The 19204-nt window shown below is 46.2% G+C and overlaps 2 protein-coding genes across 3 annotated transcripts in view; one reads left to right on the top strand and one right to left on the bottom strand.

Moving 5' to 3' along the window:
• Positions 1-7: 7 nt before the first annotated feature.
• CDK9 (cyclin dependent kinase 9) lies at positions 8-8335 on the bottom strand. Of its 2 annotated transcripts, none has more exons than XM_026712522.2 (7): positions 8139-8335; positions 6987-7068; positions 4452-4542; positions 3013-3179; positions 2722-2893; positions 1643-1791; positions 8-1296 (listed from the first exon to the last, which is right to left on the bottom strand). In XM_026712522.2, the coding sequence occupies exons 1-7, from the start codon at positions 8327-8329 to the stop codon at positions 931-933; spliced, it is 1218 nt and encodes a 405-aa protein (XP_026568307.2). In that variant the 5' UTR covers positions 8330-8335; the 3' UTR covers positions 8-930. The 2 variants fall into 2 exon arrangements, with proteins under 2 accessions (XP_026568307.2, XP_087770731.1); XM_087914605.1 differs by having other exon boundaries at positions 1643-1788; positions 8139-8330.
• A 2383-nt stretch (positions 8336-10718) lies between these two features.
• SH2D3C (SH2 domain containing 3C) overlaps positions 10719-19204 on the top strand; it is a 37151-nt gene continuing 28665 nt past the window's right edge. The window contains 2 exon segments of the mRNA XM_026712517.2: positions 10719-10823; positions 13387-14185. Of these exon segments, the coding sequence (XP_026568302.2) occupies positions 10787-10823; positions 13387-14185 (836 nt within the window). The 5' untranslated portion in view covers positions 10719-10786.

The raw sequence follows: 19204 nt of genomic DNA, 5'->3' as shown, positions 1-19204 counted from the left end.
CAGGTAATAAATGTGTTCATTCCATTTAATTCATTGGAGGAAGATTTAGTTCCAGTGTCGAAAAACAGACAAACATGATTTAAGGAGGTTCCATCTGGAGAATCAAAGAGCCGAGAAGAGCTTGAAATGGGAAAGGAAGTCAGTCAGCAAACTTTTCAGGACTGCTGATAGTTGTTATTGTTTTCTTCTTGGTTTTTTAAAAATCACTTAGCCTTCTGAGAGAGCGCTAAGCTTCTGAAAGGGAAGGAAGTACGTCGTGAATTTTACTCTCCTGGGAAAAAAGGAGTTTTTTTCCTTTAAAAAAGGGTTGTTGTTTTTTTTGCAAAATTAAAGCGAGAGGGAGAGGGGAAGAAAAAAGAAAGAACAGCCCTTCCGTGTTGCAAAAAAAAACAGGCCTGAAGGATCATATCAGGATCATATCAATGGTCACCAATGTCCAGCTAAATATTTTGGCCCGGGTGGGATCTTGACCAGGAGACCAGGAATGGGAGCTGCACCTATTTTTATCGGATTCCCAGCCCTTCTTCTGCCACGCCTCATCTCCCTGCAGCGAAATATGACAAGTTACAGCAGCCGATTCGTGCCAGCCAGCCTGCCCGCCCTCCAAATCCAGGAAGGGCGGGGGGGAGGCAGAAGTATTTCGGGGATACGAGGAATCGTTTTTTAAAAAAATAAAAATAAATTGGCAAGCCACATGCTCTCGTCCACCACGGCTCCAACTCCAGTTTAAGGTCCTTGCAGAGTTTTCCATAAATTTGCAATTTTCAGAGACCCGGAAACTATCCGAATCTGACTAGTCCCGTTGTTCTGTCGCCCCCGCCCCAAAAAAGAAAGAAAAAAAAAAGGTGGGAGGGAAATCATTAAAAAAAAATAAAAATCTTAAGAAACCACATTGCGCAAAAAATCTCCGCCTCCACGCTATTTTCGGATTCAGAAGACCCGGTCGAACTCAGTCTGATTGGTTGCCGCGGGGTTCCTGCCCTGATTGGCCGGCTGCTGGGGCATGTGCCCGCCTCTCCTCCTGGGCGGGGCCAAGTACTCAAACATGGACTGGTTGTGGGTGGAGAGCATGTTCTTGAGGTCGGAAGGCATGGGGTCGGACCAGAAGAAGTCGTGGTTCAGGGCGTCGTCGCTGTCTATCCGCTGGGCGGGATCCAGGACCAGCAGCTTGTCGATGAGATCCAAGGCATAGGGATCTTTCACGTAGGCCTTCAGCCGCTCCTTCACTTTACGCTTCTGTCCCTTGGGGAGGTCCAGCTTCTGGTAGAGCTCGTACTTGTCCACGTTGGGCCAGACCTGAAAGAAGGAAGCGTGTTAAGGTATTGGGAGATTAATAGCTGGCCAGAGGCTGTAAATGCTGATGCAATGTATTGCCCCTTTAAGACTGAGGATGGGTCAGCAGGGCTATTGCCCCTTTAAGAAGCTGTCGACATAAGGGAGGCCATGAGAGGGCATCTCTCTTTCTCCTTGTGCTCTATCTCCATTGCAGCTCTCCGTGCTGAGTAACGAAGGCTGATTCCTTGCCTGGTATGTGCCTACCACATGTCTATATGTATATAGTAGTCTTGCATATAAACTTCGAACCGTCACTGAATAATATATAAGTCATATATAAGTCTGCTGGGCCTTTGTTGGTTCTCACCTCGGGGGTGATGGAGCCACAGAGCTGGCTGATCAGGGTGAGCTGGTGCTGCTCAGTGTTGCCTTGCATGATGGGGCTCCGTGTCCACATCTCCGCCATGATGCAGCCCGCGCCCCAAAGATCGATGGGAGGGCCATAATCGCGTTCTCCTTAAAAGAAACGAATGCCGAGTTAATTTTCCTAAAGGGAGATTCCTAAAAGCAACTTTGGAAAATGACGATCGCCTTTGCATTTCACGCACGCGCGCACACACAAAAAATATTACCGCAACATAGCCAACAATTGAAATAAGAGTTTTGATTGCTGGAGTTTGGATAAGGAACCCAGTACCGATAGGCCCAGAAAACGAACCTAATCTAACCCGTTAAAAGTTTCAGAATATCAGAACAACAGAGTTGGTATTCTGACCAAGGCTCCCGAGACCGTAACTACGCACACACCTATTTTAAAAACAAGCCTTGTTTTATTGCAATGCTGGGAATTGTTTTCATTCCCAGCTGGTAATGAGTCTCAAACAGTCCCTCGAGATAAGCACCCACCTTTCTTTTCTGTGAAATGCTGCCAATAACAGAAGTGTCAAATAAACTAGAACAAAAACCAACCGAAGTACAAAGAGCTTCAAGACTGAATCTGAACCGAATGACTTTGCTTCCTGCAAAGGTTTTGTCATCTTTGCCTGTCCTTTATACCTTATGGGAGGGGCAATCACCACCCAGCCTTACTTCTATTCTATTCTATTCTATTCTATTCTATTCTATTCTATTCTATTCTATTCTATTCTATTCTATTCTATTCTATCCTATCCTATCCTATTCTATTCTATCCTATTCTACTCTACATTCTATTCTACATTCTATTCTATTCTATATTCTATCCTATATTCTATTCTATATTCTATTCTATCCTATATTCTATTCTAAGCAGAGGAGCAGAAATCAAAGGTTGACCTAAGGCCCATATCTTATGAGCCAGCCCAGCCATATGGGAACTGAAGCCTCACATGGAGCTCCAGAAGACCGATGCTCCATCAGTCCACAAACTGAGGAGATGAACCCAAAGGTTGACTGCCTCCTTCTTACCCAGCAGCAGCTCTGGAGGACGATACCACAAGGTTACCACCCGGTTTGTGTAGCGGTTCGGCTGGCTGTTCTTGGCCAGGCTGAAAGCTCGGGCCAAGCCAAAATCGGCCAACTTCAAGACGCCGTCCCGTGTGATGAGCACGTTGGCGGCTTTCATGTCTCGGTGAAGGATCTGAGAGGGGTTTGAAAAGATGGAGAGAGAGAGAGAGAGAGAGAGAGAGAGAAACACACTTGTTGTTTTCTTTCCGGGAAAGACCAGCCTCCTATTTCTGGGGTCTAAAGAAGCCCAACCTTATTCCGGTGGATGTAGTAGAGGCCATTCAAGAGCATCTGCATCACTTTCTTGATCTCAGAGAGCGTGAACTTGACGTGGGCGTTGCTGAGAAGGCCAGCCAGGTCGTGCTCGCAGAAGTCGAAGACCAGGTAGATGCTGCCTTTGCAACGATTGTAGGGAGAGGCTGCAGGGATGGAAAGGAAAATGGGAACCTCAAATTTTATCTCTTCCCCCAAGAGGCAACTGGACTTCCTGGGGTTTTTCTTTGGAAGACGTTTTGCTTCTCAAACGAGGAGCTTCTTCAGCTCTGACTGGATGGTGGTGGGGAAGGGGAGGATTTATACTCTTTGTGTCAACTCGTAAATCATTCCTATGCCAGTTTCCGAGTTGCCATAAGGAGGACGGGAAAGCCCTGAGGGAGCAGTGCAACAGATGAAGGCCAGAAGCACATTCCACACTTATCTTGTTGGGAGATTGTAGCCTAAGCTACTGGATCTTCCGCCCTCGAAAATCCTTCATTGGAGAGTGTGATTGATGACACCCAGCCCGTGAAACGGTTGGAGAATCTATGACACACCCAGGGGGTGAAGGGGGAAACAGGGTCATAGGTGATAGAAAATGACGTGTCTCAGAGTTGGCTTCACACGGGTTTAATGGATATGTTGCTCCTAAGAAATCTTTTGGATTCTTTTGAAGCTGGGCTCGAGGATCATGATTTAATTAGGGTAACTGCCAGGAATCCTGAGACCTTGTAGTCAGCTGCTTCTTGGCGCCCATTAGAGAGTCGTTGAGGCCTACATCTCAAATTGAATCACAAATGGTTCCTGTAGTTTATAATTTTTCTGGAAAGAAAAACATCATTTCTTTCCATTCCCCATCACCATCCGCTTGGCAATTGACTCATATTTATGACGGTTGCAGTATGCCCGGCCTCATGTGATTCCTAGTTGTGACCTTCTGACAAACAACATCAATAAGGATGCCAGATTGACAAGCCACAACCGTGGCAAGAAAAGTTATAAAATGGGGCAAAACTCATTAGCCAAATCTTTCACTTAGCAACAGAAATTTTGGGCTCAACTGTGTTCGTTAAGTCGAGGAGTACCAGTACTTGATATCCAATGTTATTCCAACGTTTCTCAATGTTGTCAGCTTTTAAAATAGTGTGCATTTCAACTCCCAGAATTCCCCAGTCAGCCATGCTGGCTGGAGAATTCTGGGAGTTAAACTCCACGCATTTTAAAAGTTTCTAAGGTTGAGAAACGCTGCAGTATTCAATTACCAAAACGACCGAAATTGACACCACGAAGCCAATGTCACCCGGCTCAGATTTAACAGCTGTTTGATTTGGAACACGCAGTTCCTCCCTTGCAAACCATCTGGTTAAATTGACATTGGACTCTAATTTATGTTAAGCAAATAAAATTAAGCCTTATTAGCGGTCTGGAAAAATTACCTTTAGTCCGGCAAATTTCAATGAGATTGACCACGTTTTCGTGCTTCAGCAACTGCAGGATTTTAATCTCCCGTAAAGCTGTGATTGGAAACTAGAGGGAAGGAAAGAGAGGGGTTCATCTTTGCAGACAAAACCGGAAGGTGAGATTCTTGGGCTGGAGTTTTATACTGAGTCACAAGTCAGGGACGGGCTTCACCGTAACTGGGAAATGTGTCGTTCAAATAAACAATACCCCCCAATCAAGGAACTATGGAACCAACTCAGACAAATAATCAAACAGTAAAGAAAAGCCTTATCGAGGAACATCAAGAACTCCCCAAAACACTGATAGGACAAACCCACCAGTAGATAAACAGAGAACAAATTCCTCTCCCTTCTAAGTAGCACTGATGATTTTCCCCAGTTGGGCAATGAAACATTTGCAAGAAAATCCTAAAGGTGCTTTTTTGAAGAGGCCATTGGGCTTTCTTGGTTTGTTTTTTTTTCTTGAAGAGATGTTGCTTCAAGAAGCTTCTTCAGTTCTGGCTGAAGGATGTATTTGAACTGAAGAAGCTTCCTGGGTGAGAAGTGAAACGTCTTCAAGGAAAAAACAAGAAAAGTCCAGTTGCCTCTTGAAAAAGCACCTTTGGGACAACTATGGCTTAGATGACTGAGTATCTCCGCAGAAATTTAGTCCCAAAGGTGCTTTTTCAAGAGGCAACTGGACTTTCTTGGTTTTTCCTTGAAGAGGTTTCACTTTCTCATCCAAGAAGCTTCTTCAGTTCTGACTGAATGGTGGGAAATAGAAGAATTTATACGAATTGAAGAAGCTTCTTGGATGAGAAGCGAAATGTCTTCAAGGAAAAACCAAGAAAGTCCAGTTGTCTCTTGAAAAAGCACCTTTGGGACAAGCCATGGCCTGGACGATTGAGAATTTCCATAGACATCTGCAAGAAAACAACCATCTTGACTCAGCCCAACAAGACAGACACAGACTTCAGAGAATAATTAGGGCTGCAGAAAAAACAATAGCTACCAACCTGCCTTCAATCAAGGACCTGTCAAAAAGAGGGCTGTGAAAATACTTACAGACCCCTCACATCCTGGACATAAATAGTTTAAACTCCTTCCCATTGCACACCAGAACAACCAGACACAAGGACAGTGTTTCCCCAACACCATCACTCTGCTAAACAAATAATTTCCTCAACACTGTCCAACTATTTACTAAGTCTGAACTACTATCACTATTAATCTTCTCATCACTCCTTATCGCCCATCCCCTCCCACTTGTGACTGTATGACTGTAACTTTGTCGCTTGTATCCTTACGATTTATATTGACTGTTTCCTAGTATTTGATCGCTTATTGTACCCTATGACTATTACTGTTGTACCTGATGATTCTTGACTCTTGACAAATGTATCTTTTCTTTTATGTACACTTTTGTACATAAAAGCATTTGCACCAAGACAAAATCCTTGTGTATCCAATCACACTTGGCCAATAAAAAGAATTCTATTCTATTCTGATTTCGATTCCATTCCATTCCATATTCTATTCTATTCCATTCCATATTCTATTCTATGTTCTATTCTATTCTCTATTCTATTCTGATTTCTATTCCATTCCATATTCTATTCTGATTTCTATTCCATTCCATTCCTTATTCTATTCTATTCCTTATTCTATTTTCTCTTCTCTTCTCTTCATTCCAATGCAGTGACTACTGAACTGAAAATGGAATAAATTCTATTTCTGCGCGACTTAAGGCCGCAAAAAACATAACGGCAAGTCCCACTAGATTTTAGTTGATTTGGTCACTCAGAGGAGGAAATGAACAGTGGAGCTGCAAACACACAATCAGCTGGTTCCTCAAAGGTTGTGAAGAAAGAAAACTAGTTTTGCAATAGTACATCAGCTGATCAGGTTTACCCGTTTTTCAAAGCCTGGTGCGTAACTTATAAATGAGCGAAGTTCACGCACCACACTAATATCCTTTCCAATAAATTAAATGCTCAGTCAAAGCATCCATTGCAAAACAGAGGTTGATTTAGGCAAGGTTTAAGGGGTTTAATCAGGTTTAGGCTTGGGAAAATTAAAGAGGGTCAGATCTGCCTAGTGAACTTGGTGGTTTTCTTTGCAGACCTTTCGTTACCAAACTAGATTACATCATCTGGGATAGAAGAATGGGGCTTGTGGAAAGCAGAAGAAGGATGGAAGAGAAAAGAGGAGGAAGAAAAGGGCTAAAAGAATGGGGTTTGTGAAGGTGAGGAGGATAGAAGAGGAGAAGGGAGAAGAGGAAGAAAAGGACCGTGGTTTTCCTGTAGACGTTTCATTACCAAACTAGGTTATAGCTTCAGTGCTGGGATAACAAGAGTTTTGAGCTGGATTTTCAGGTTTCCTGAAAGTGCCTGCTCTTACATTTGCTGCTCTGTCCCCCCTCCTCTAAAGAAGCACCCCAGATTTTCCTTCTCTCCCCCCACTTCACCCTTTCTCTTGTTGCCTGTTCATTCCCCCCAGATGTGAGGGGTGAACCCCGAGGCGCTCACTCACCCCCTCTTTTTCATTCTCCATCAGCACTTTTTTCAGCGCAACCTTCTTGCCCGTCTGCCGATGTTTCGCTTTGAAGACCTCCCTGCAGAGAAAGCCAAGGAGAGCGTTAAGAGGGGGCGGGGGGCGGTTAGGTAAAAGAGGGGGGCCAAGGATGCCCGAGTAGCCGGAATGATGGGTTGGCGGGAGCCGGAGAGTAGATGGTCCCCCGAGGGCAGAAGTTCCATCAGCCTCTGCTCTGGAATCCCCGTTGCTGGGAGACCAGCAACGATGGCAAAAGGCTGGGCTGTCGGGCCCACAAGTGGCAGGACGGGGGACCGGCTGGCGGAGCTCGTGAGGTCTCTCTCTCTCTCTCTCTCTCTCCCTCCCTCCATGCCAGCATTCAGAAGCTTGAGGTGGGGGTGAAATAAATGGGCATCCCGATGCCAGGGGCAGCTCAGTCCATGCCAGGAGGGGCATGTAAGGTCCCTCACACAAGGGAAGATCCCAGGGTTGTGTGTTTTTGTGTTTTTGTGTGTCTATGCCTGTATATGTTTGTGTCCCTGTGTGTTTGTGTACGTTTGTGTGCTTTTGTGTCTGTGTGGTGTTTTTGGTCTGTATATGTTTGCATGTCTGTGTGTGCCTGTATATGTTTGTGTGTCTGTGTGTTGGGGGGGTAGGATTAAAGGAGGAAGAAGATGGCCACAGTGCCAAAGCCACAGCGGGAGAACAAGACAAGGGACGACTAAGCGCATTTCAGCTCCCTGTACTACAACTCCCATCTTCCTGAGCTGGGGGTATGGAGGACTCTGGTTCTTTCCGACCCAAAGAGGGCGCTGGGGTGGGGGCGTGGAAGGGGGCTCCTCGGGGAGGATGGGGAGCCCATGCTGCCCCAATCCCAAGTGGCCGGGAGCGATGGGTCTCCAGCCCCCCACCATTCGAAACCCAGCGGCGGCTGTGCACCATGGGAGCGGGGTGGGGGAGGCGCCCTCCACGAAGGCGAGCAAGGGCGCCGGGCAGGAGGAGAGGGAGCGCGGGGGGGGGGGCTGCAGTCCGGCTGGGGAGGAGGGTGCTTGTAGTCCAAGGGGGGGTGCACCCCAGCGGGAGGGGACGATGGGCTGGGGAGTCCACCCACCCACCCACCCACGTGGGAGGCCAAGGCCGTCCGCGCCTTACCCGAAGGTGCCCTGCCCGATCTTGGCCAGCTTCTCGTACTTGGAGACCTCGTCGCAGTACGGGCACTCGGCCGCGTCGTACTGCTTGGCCATGGCCGCCCCGGCGCCCCCAAAGTCCGCGGTCAGCCGGCAGCCTCTTCCCCCCGAGCGCGCAGGGGCGCTTCCGGCCACACTTCCGCCCGGCCGCTCCATCCCCTCACCACTTCCGGCGCCGGGAGGCGGGGGCCGACGCGGGGCAGCCTGGGAGGCGTAGTTCGAAGCCGCCCGCCCTCCCGCCCGCCCGGCTGGCTGGCTCCACGTGCCCGGGGAGGTTGTGGGGGGGAGCGGAGCCGGCGAAGGACGAGGAGGGCGAGGAGGATGGGCTCTGGGGGAGTGGATAATGGGCTCTGGCAGGGGAGGATGTGCTCTGGCAGGGGAGGATGGGCTCTCGGAGGAGATCGTGGGGGAGGATGGGCTCTGGGAGGGAACGATGGGCTCTGGCAGGGGATGATGGGCTATGAAGGAGTTGATGGGTTCTGGGAGCGGAGGATGGGCTCTAGGAGGGGGTGATGAAATCGTGGGGGAGGATGGGCTCTGGGAGAGGAGGATGAGATCGTGGGGAGGATGGGCTCTGGGAGAGGAGGATGGGCTCTGGGAGAGGAGGATGAGATCGTGGGGGAGGATGGGCTCTGGGAGAGGAAGATGGGCTCTGGGAGAGGAGGATGAGATCGTGGGGAGGAGGATGGGCTCTGGGAGAGGAGGATGAGATCGTGGGGGAGGATGGGCTCTGGGAGAGGAGGAGGATGGGCTCTGGGAGAGGAGGAGGATGGGCTCTGGGAGAGGAGGATGAGATCGTGGGGGGGGGTGGGCTCTGGGAGAGGAGGATGGGCTCTGGGAGAGGAGGATGGGCTCTGGGAGAGGAGGATGAGATCGTGGGGGAGAATGGGCTCAGAGAGGAGGATGGGCTCTGGGAGGGGATGATGGGCTATGAAGGAGATGATGGGCTCTGGGGTGGGTGGGAATGATGGGCTCCAAGGGGAATGATGAACTTTGAGCGGGGAGGATGGGTTCTGAGGAGGAGGATGGGCTCTGGGGACGAGGCTTAACCCTTCCTCTTTTTTTTTTTAACAAGGGAAGAAGCCTGAAATAAACATTTCCAAGGATTCTCCAAGGATGCATTCTTGCAAAAATTTGTGCAATTAATTTGGAAGGAGGGGGAATAGAAAAGCTTTCATTCAAAGTTGCCTACAAAGTGAACCTAAACAATGAGAAGGATTACATTTACTGTCTTTCATTTAATTTCGTTGAAAAATCCTTCCTTTCCGCTTTCTTTCTCTCTTTCTCTTTCTTTCTTTCTCTCTCTCTCTCTCTCTCCCTCTCTCTCCCCTAGCCTGACTCATTCTCTTGGAATATGGTTGCAAAAATAAAAATAAAATATTCCTGCCTGGGAAAAATAACTACCACAAACGCAGACTGCTACTCTAAAAATAACAATTGACAAAAACAAGGGAAAGCGGTAGGGAAAAAACCGTGACGAACACAACACTGAGGTTTTTTTTACTAAAAATAAACAACAAGGCTTTCTCGTTCAGTTGTTTCCTCTTAACAACTCAATGAGGAACAGAAACATGTGCTGGGAAAGGACTTTTCTTTTCTTTTTTTCTACAACCGTGACGTGAATCAAGATGCAGCTCATCCTTTTTAGCCCGTTTTGTTAAAATTTAACCCTGGCACGAGGTAGATTTATCTCGGCCGTGTGTCCTGCGCTGGAAAAGGTGGGGGTTTTGCATGCTTTCTCCACCTAAGATCAAGCGATTTGGTACGCTGCAGAATTCAGGAGGGTAACCCACCTTCCTCCCTTGTAAATTCAAAAGTATTTGGTTCTGTTCCTCCACCAGTTTCCTTTTTTTTTTAATGAAAAAAAAGGCCTTTTCGAAAATCAAAAGGGGATAAAATAAAGGTTTGAGAGATAGGTAAAAGATACAAAAATACACACATGGTTGGAAAAGATGATAAAACAACACGCAGGCTTGAAGCCTGCGATATTTTTTTATTGGAGATTCTACCGGAGAATTATAGTGAAGAAAAAATATATTTAATTATACATATATTAACAGCAGCTAAAATTGTATTTGCTCAAAATTGGAAAAATGAAAAGTTTCTGGTGCAGGAGGAGGTGATAACGAAAATATTGGAACGTGCAGAAATGGGTAGGTTAACATTGGCAATTGGAGATCAAGAAGAAAAGGAGTATTATATGATTTGGGATCTATTTTATAAATGGTCGGAAAATAAAGCAAACTAAATGATATCGTTTTAATGAAATATAAGATAGAATAGGTTGTAATATGAATGTAAACTTAGTAAGACATGTATACAAATATTAATATGCGCACAAGATATGTGAACCCAGTCGACACACTATATAACTGAAAGATGGTTTTTTGTGTGTGTGTTTAAATTAAAAATAAAACTTTTTGGAAGAAAAAAAGAGGCAGGGTGCAGCTGTATCTTGTGCAAAGAGGGAGGAAACCCAGCGAAAGACCAAGTGAGGGAGGCGTTAGTGGGTGGGTTTGGTGGCTGTGGGAGAGGAAGGGAAGCAGGAAGATTGGTGACACATCGTTTGCAAAACTTCTCCTGGCTGAATCGGGGAGGGAGGAGGAAAAAAAAATGGCTGAAAGCCAGAAGAAGAAAAGTGGCTTTAAAAGTAAGTGTGGGATCAGGTGAGGGGGAAAGAGGGCAAGCAGGTTTGATGGCTGGTTCATCTTGGGGCAGGAAATATCCAGGGGGCCAGATGGTAGATGTCGGCTTGCACAGTTGCTGGTTGGAGGGATACAAATAGGATACCAGCATTTTTAAACCATCACCCCCAGCAAAACTCCTGGACATCAATTAATTGGCCAACTTTCTTTTTTCTTTTTTTCCATCGTGTGAATGTTCAAGGTGGAGTGGGGAAGAAAAGAGAAGGACTGTTTAGAAAAGAACGCCTCCTTTTTTGCAATATTGGAGGTAGCGCAAACGGCTGGGGAGGGCTGGGCTGCAAGCTTGAATTGGTTTTTTTTCCTGAAATTTGGCAGTTGGATTGCTCCCCCCTGCTTTGAGGAGCGAGAGATAAATCCTGTATTTAAAAGTACTGCTTTTACGGGCTGGCTCTTTTTAGTTGGTTCACTGGCTAGCCCGTGCCGTTTTAGCAATTGAGAGCGATCTGCAGTCGGGATGTTTGAAGAGGTAAGTTTCTAGCTCTCATGATTCCGAGGCAGAGCGGCCCAAATTCAGCTCTAAGCGTTAGCCGATGATTGTCTTGACAGCAGTGAAGAAATGATTTACAATTGGAGCCGGTATTTACAATTGCATCTAGGTTTTTTTTTAAAACCTTGACTATTTTACAGCCTGGGGCTTTCCTTTCTAAATCCCGTTTAAGTGTGTGAGTGTGTGTGTCAGGTACAGTGGTGTTTTCTCAACCTTGTCCACTTTACCATGTCTTGGACTTCAACTCCCAGAATGCCCGAGGCAGCAGGGGAATTCTGGGAGGCAAATCCACACGCCTTCAAGTGGATTTGCTTGAGAAGACACCGAGCTAAAAGCTGCCGTATAAATGTTTGCCCACAAACTGGAGGCAGTTCTTGTACCTCAGGAGATTTAAACTGGAGTTGATTTCAAGACGAGACTCTGCTATTGACTTGCCTCTCTAAGAGGCTAGTCCACATTGTTCCGAATAGGAGTCGGTTAAATGGCAAACCTAGAAAGAACCTGTCTGGAAATTCTCCATCCTCCAGAGCAGGGTTGTCCCAATGGTGCATTTTTTTTTTTCAAGTGGCAACTGGACTTTTCTGGTTTTTACTTTGAAGACGTTTCGCTTCTCATCCAGGAAGCTTCTTCAGTTCCCATCCAGGAAGCTTCTTCAGAGATGAAGAAGCTTCTTGGATGAGAAGCGAAACCTCTTCAAAGGAAAAACCCCCCAAAAATCCAGCTGGGATTTAGAAAGAACCTCTGTTCCGTCAAACCTGATACAGGGCTGATCTTAGCCTGATACGATTTGCTCCAGCTTCTACCTTGTAGTAACCACAAACAGAGCAGAGGCCTTGCACTTACTAAAAACAGGTGTCAGCTGAAGGAAGCGTGAAATGGGTAGCTGCCACCACCACCCCCACCGCAGGAAGTGGGCAGATTTTTAACTGCACAGTATGCACATTGTCACACACTATTTGTGCTCCACAATCTCTAGGTGCTCTAACCCCAAAACAGCGGCTTCCTGTTGTGTTGAACCCAGCCAACTGGGGAGGATGCTGGTCTCAATCTGGTCAGACCTTATGCCCGTCTTGTGAAGTTCAGATGTGTTGAAACGTTGTTTATTTAGCAAAGCTAATCTTGGCAGGATTTCAGAGGGTTTTAACGATTCCTACGGACCTAAAGTTACATTTCTCTCCTCTTGGGATTGATAAGATTAAAAAGTGGGGCAAAAAAAAAAGTCCCGGAGTTTGTTTTTTATAGGTGATAACTGCAAGGGGATTGTGTGCAACAAAGATAGAAAGATTTGGCAATACATGTGACAGAGGGATAATTGATGAAGATGATTGTATTTGTTGAAGTGATTAGATTAACCTTTGCTTGGGGGGGGGGGCGGGGGAAGATATTACCTACGTTTATCGGTGGTTGGAAAACCCATTAGGGACTTTTTTGCGAAAAACAAAAAGAATGAACTCACGATCTCTGGTTTTGACAATTCTATGTTCACTGAGAGCATTTGCACCAAGACAAATTCCTTGTGTGTCCAATCACATTTGGCCAAGAATTCTATTCTATTCTATAGGATAAATTATAGAAAGAAGAGAGTCACAATGTAACTTCAGAAGTAAGTTGGCAACTCTTCTCATAACTGCTGCAAAGATTAGAAAAAAACATCTAAAGAAGGAACCTTCTTTTCTAGTTTTCCTTCCATCCCTTTATCCTACTTGCTACCGATTTTTTACTCTTCAACTTCCAACAGAACTCTATTCAAAAACAAAAAACCCTGCTAATTTTCTGCATCCTGTTAAGCAGAATTAAAAAAAAAAAAAACCTTCCAAATCATGCTAGGAAAAGTGAGCTGCGTCTCTGGGGGGTAGGAAAAAAAAATTACCCCAACAATATACAGCTTGTTTCCAATAATTAAGGAATAGAAATAGGTTCAGGGAAGCTTGGGAAAACACACACACACACGCATATCTTCCAAATCTCCGCCAGGAATCTCGTCCCTGGGAAGTAAGTGACCCTTCTTGTTTTTATTTCAGAGTTTCTGAGGCTCAAAGGGTTTGGAAGCCTGAGTAGCATTCCTCGCAGCTTTGGCTTCCGCAGGGTCTCCGTTGCCCCCAGACTCTCTGAGACCCACGGAGGGGGGTCTCTCTCTTCTAAAGGCTTCCTGACCCTCCGCTTTGAGATTACTCAAGACGACTTGGGTACTGGGCCCAAAAGCCCGTCGCATTATGCCTGCTCCAGCCACATGTTCACCCACATGGGCACCATGCCCAGGGGCAGCACAAGACAGAAGAAGGCTGGGAGCCAGGGGGCAGAGAAGGCCTTGGAGCCAACGTTGCCGAAGACCCCCAAGCTTGGAGATGTGGAGAGAGCTCCGTTGTGTGGAGAAAGAGCAGAACCCAACAAGAAAGAGAGGTCGTCTTCTAGAGTCAACATTGGTCCAAGCAGCTCCTCAGAAGTGATAGTCCAGGCTGAGAAGTCCTCCCGATGTGTCCTTGAGCCCAGAGAGATGGTGTCCAGCCCAGGAACGAAGGAGAAACTGAAGCAGGTAGAACAGGATGGTCTTGAGAGGGTTCAGGATGACCTTCAAGCCTTCCCTCTAAGTCCATCCCACTATGCCCAGTCTTGTGACGCCTACAGCCACCTGGGCACCATGCCGAGGGCCCGTGCTGGGCAATCCAAGAAGCCTGTCCAAGTGAAGAAGCCTACGAAGACTCAACAAGACCTTGAGCAAGATCTGACCACAGAAGCAATCCCGTCCGGTGAGGAAACTGCCAAGGAGGCTAGAGACCAAGAGACGGCAGGGACAACCTTAGAAGAGGACCTAGAACAAAGGTGAGATGGAAATCAAGGGTCCCATTGCTCATTGGTTCTTCTCTTTGTGTAATGGGGATCTAGCTTCCATTTCAAAACTCCCTCACTCTCTCCCCAAAATTATGGCCCAGGAAGGTCCTCTTAAACAGTGGTCGACAACCAGTGGTCTGGGTACCACTGATGGTCTGTGAGAAAATGTTGGTGGTCCGCAGAGAAATGTCACCCTCAAAGCAATTAATCCAGGCTGCGCGGGAACACAAGGCTGTGCCACCCACAGGGCCCGCGGGAACACAAGGCTTGCATCGCTTGCATTGTGAATAACACGAGGTAGTGAGGGGAGGGGGGAAAGGGTGGAGGGGGGAAATTGCCCCACGCGCCCCACGCACCTCGCCTGGCCACCAGGCTGCTTCCTTCTGCATCTTTCTTCTTCTGCTTTTGGCTGCACGCAAGGAAAGCAGCAGAAGTCTTTCTTTCTCTCCCCAAACTCCGCCAGAAATGAGTCTTTGGGACCCTGCAAGGCCTCCTGCTCCAAGAGGCTGAGCCAACAAAGACTCATTTCTGGCGGAGTTTGGGGGAGAGAAAGAAAGACTTCCGCTGCTTCTGCTGCTTTCCTTGCATGAAGCCAAAAGTCTCTCTCTCTCCCCCTGAGAACGGAGCTGGAGACGGCATCCTGCGATCCCAAATAAAGAAGGATCGATCAGTAGGAAAACGGGGTGAGGGATTTTCCTGCAGACTTTTGGGGGGATTTTCCCAGGGTCTTTGGGATTTAAAATGATGAGTTTGGTGGTCCCTGAGGTCCAAAAGGTTGGCGACCCGACATAGATCAATGTTCACCTGCTTCCTGTCTTGGCAGCCAAGAGACACCAGCCCTACTGGAGTTAGGAAAAGGAAGCCATTATGTCAGGCAGATGATGATGAGCAGGAGGGAGACATTGCAATGACTTGGGAGAGAAGAGGACAATCCATCTTACCCAAGGGACACAACCCTTTTGCGGGGTGGACAAGAGAACCCCAAGGAAGCGGGCAGGGGACGTTTTTGCCAACTTGTGGCAAAAGAAAGAAAGAACTTTGGTCTCCTGCCACCAAATTGTCCTCAGCTGCCCCAACTTGGCTGGTGCTTCCATGCTCGGGGTCCATGATCTTGCCTTGCGCTGACCCCAGAGACCCCTCACCCTCCCGAGAAGCTGTCTCCCACTTGGAAAAGGGGGGCTGGGGCTGGGATTAGAGGGGGTTCCAGATCCACGAGGAGCAGGAATGTTCCCTCTGCTTCGCTCCCAAGCGCCGCCGGGCTGTGCATTCCAGGGGAAGAGGGAGGGACGGGGACCTGGAGAGGAGGAGAAACCGAGGCCCGGAGGGAGGGAGGGAAGGAAGGAAGGAAGGAGGGGCCAGGGTGGTCAAGGCTGGCAGAGCAAGAGGAGACGGAGCAGCTGGACGGAGGGGGCAGCCGGTCTGGTGAGGTGTTGAGCAGATTCCCCACTTCCTCCTCCTTCCCTCTGGGGTGCAACCAGGCGGGAGAGAAGCCATGGCCGAGGTGGGGATGCGGTGCCCCAACCTGGACTCCATCAGGTAAGACCAGCGGGATTCGTTTGGCCAGGATTTTGCGTTGGGTTCACCTCTCAGTGCTGGGTTCGGTTCTTCAGGTGTTGTTCTGGAATCCCGGTTAGGTAGACGGACCCACAACATCACAACCAGGGTCTGGCACGATTTGCAACGGTTCCAACAGTACGGCAACAATCCTGGTTTTGGCCATTGCTTTAAGCTGAGTTTTTCTTGGGGGGGGGGGGGTGTCCCTAACCAGGGAGTGTCAAGTAAGCGACATTAGCCAGATTATAAACCAAGGTTTGCAAGCTACAATGGCTAGGTTCTCACCGGTGGAACGTCATGTTTTTCAGAGCAAAATAGCTGGGTTCACAGATCATGCTAAGCCAGGAATCGCGGTTTACAACCCACAGTAGCCAGGGTTACATGCCAGGTTAAAAATGAAAGCCAGCAAAGACAAAAAGGCTCTATTCTCTTTTTCAGCATTCTCTTTCCAGCATTTCAGACGCATTCCACTTTAAAAAATATTCAGAAAGGTCCTTGACATCTTGGCTCATCTCTTTAGGCCACTGTTTTTTTTTTAATTGCTTTTTTTAAAAAAAATGCAATTCTTTTCTTTCTTCCTCCCACCTCTCTCTTTTTTTCTGCTGGTTCATCATCTCTTGTCTGGTCAAATTTCTAGGTAGCTCAACCCTTTATACCTCCAAGTTTATCCCCCCCTCCCCCAGAAAAAAAAAATATCTGCAAAGTTTAATCAAAGGACCCAATTGATGGCTTTTTGGGAGGAAAAACCAGGTTCCTTTTACTCTCAAAACCGTTTGGGGTTTCCCGTCTGCCTAGAGAAATAAAAAAAAATAGAAAAAAGTGGCAAGTTTCAAAAAAAACAACTCAGCTTACTGAAAGAAAGAGTTTGGTTGTTTTGATGGTCAAGACAGAGAGCAAAGAAACTGGAGGGGGGCAGTATTTTTCACCCTAATAAAGATCTGTTTGAATCCAATGGATCCCTCCAGAACAGCTTGCTTAGGATACCAGGGTGCCTTATTAGAACAGTGGCTAATAAACCATGATTAACAACATTGCAGCTGCTTCTACGACTGAGAGTAGCCGAGATGCAGGAAACATGGCATCTTATCCCATGCTTACCCTAAGCTGCTTTTCTGTGAGTTATAGCTTCACAACATCCCTGTGCGGTAGGCCAAGCTCCAAATTCCTCTCATTGCGGGATTATAACCCTGATATTTTTTTTTCCTGTTGGAGTTCAGCCCTTTAACCTTATCGCCACTCCCTTCTCTGACCTTTTCCTAATAATTGGTTGGCTCTGTGTCCCAATCTGACACCCCAACTCGGTGGGAAAATTGCAAAGATTCTAGTTTGGTCCCATTATTTTGGGGTGTCATTCCAGCTTCACCTCGCTGGGGAAGATGGGAGGTGTATTCCAGTAGTAAGAGGTGGGAGTATACTGCTGGGGAGTCCAGTAGTAAGATTGGGATAATTCTTCAATACTTTTGTTTTCGTTGGTGCAGATAAATTTAAAGGCGACCGGTCTGGTTCGCACATGACTTCTATAAACTCAACCACTGGGGTTTGCAGGATAGATTTATGCCTTCCAGTGGGGGTACAAGCCCACCCTGGTGGTCTTTTGAACGCTATTGAATTCTACTGTATAGTACACTGAAGATAGTATTTAATTTCGTTGTACGACGTGCAATGACAACAAAGTACAGTAAAGTAAACTTTCAATCCAAAAAGGGAGGATATTTTAGCATCTATGCAGAATATTGTTAGGCTTTCTTGTACCCTAAAACAAACAACAACACTATTTTATTTTGAAGGGCAATGTTTCAAGATTGCAAGGAAGTGTCTTGGCTTAGCAGCCATGCTGGGTCTAACCCTCCCCAGAAAGCCTGTAAAATTCTCCGTGCCCTTTGACCAGCCAGGAAAAAGCAGTCATCTTCCTTCAAAAATTCTCACCATCCTTTCATTGCCGAATTACCCAAGCTGGCCTTGTCGTGGGAATCAGGCACTGGCTGAGGACATCTGCTAGCAATTAGGGAACCAGAAATATTTTTATATATCTGTCATGTTGTGTGACAGCTCTTTTTATAGTGAGCTCCTTCTCCTCTTTATTTTAGTGACTTTTATATATGGTTGTAAAATCAAACTATTAACTAGTAGTTTTCTTTTATTAGGAGTAGTAGTTTTAGGTTTAGGATTAGATAGGATTAGGGCTTCGACTACGAGCTCTGGAATTGATCTGCATCAAGCATTTGGGCATAAAGTGGAAGTACGTTTTAAAATGCTTTTAGCCACCCAAGGATGCAAAAACAAAATCTAACATTAAAAGCATAAAGGGACTTGAAAAAAAAAATGTTTAAAAGGAGGCATAAAGTGAATATACAGTAGGGAGGAAGCGTTAGACATAACATGGCTGGCAAGGACACCCAGACAACCAAAGATAAAGGACTTACTTCAGATAGTGGACACTGCAAATAAATCTACTTTTTCTCTCTCTCTGATCTTCCCTTGTAACCTCTGTAAACAAGCCCTGGTCCTTACTGGATATTTGGAGTCTATATTCTACTACTATTCTACTACTACCCTGTCTAAAATCAGAGCATATAACAATCAGTACAAAATCAACTAAATAGAGATTGATAGACTTCCCAAGTCATGTTTATTAGAGCAGATCAAAACACAACGTACAAAACTTTTGGATCACTAAACTGACAAACGTTGGACGAAGGTGGGGCCTTCCTGTCTCTTGTTCTAACAGGAGAACAAGTGAATAAGAAAGAGTTGCTCAAAAAATCATGAACATAGAGGCACAAAATGATATAGCTATCCTTAGTAAGGCTGGTAACTTGAAATGGGAAAAGTATAAACGCACTTTTCAAAGAGGCAGTTGTTACAATCACCAAAGCATCTTAGAGAGAGGTTTATGCCAGCGAGATTTGAACTGCTTGATACAATGGTCAGATATGGGAGGCTCCATTTAATATAAATGTAGATAGATAGATAGATAGATAGATAGATAGATAGATAGATAGAAAGAAAGAAAGAAAGAAAGAAAGAAAGAAAGAAAGAAAGAAAGAAAGAAAGAAAGAAAGAAAGAAAGAAAGAAAGAAAGAAAGAAAGAAAGAAAGAAAGAAAGAAAGATGATAGATAGATAGAGAGAGCGGGGGGTTAGAAGATAGAAGACAGATGATATATGATATAGATGATTGGATAGATAGATAATAGACAATAGATAGAGATAGATAGATAGATAGATAATTAGATAGATAGATAGATAGATAGATAGATAGATAGATAGATAGATAGATAGATAGATAGATAGATAGATAGATAGATTGTGACTTTAATTCTTTATCTTTTCCTTGGGTGGGAGTCCAGGGATGGAGGATTTGGGGAAGATATGTGTGTTGGGTTGGTTCAGCAAAGGCTTAAGATGAGAAGTTAGGAAGGAAGCTGGGGGTCTTAGAGGGGCAGCTGCCGGGAGAT

Source organism: Pseudonaja textilis, chromosome 17 (genome assembly GCF_049901715.1).
Source record: "Pseudonaja textilis isolate UNSWEBS1 chromosome 17, rPseTex1.2, whole genome shotgun sequence".
NCBI lineage: Eukaryota > Metazoa > Chordata > Lepidosauria > Squamata > Elapidae > Pseudonaja > Pseudonaja textilis.
Note: the sequence above shows the minus strand (reverse complement) of the source record. Positions and strands in the feature narration are given on the sequence as shown.

Excerpts from the sequence above, each read along its gene's own strand:
- CDK9 (XM_026712522.2), bottom strand. The coding sequence starts at position 8,329 with ATGGAGCGGCCGGGCGGAAGTGTGGCCGGAAGCGCCCCTGCGCGCTCG. Across the intron at positions 2,894-3,012 it reads ACTACATCCACCGGAATAAG|ATCCTTCACCGAGACATGAA; the intron begins GTTGGGCTTCTT and ends AACCCCTCTCAG. Across the intron at positions 1,792-2,721 it reads TCCTCCAGAGCTGCTGCTGG|GAGAACGCGATTATGGCCCT; the intron begins GTAAGAAGGAGG and ends GTTTCTTTTAAG.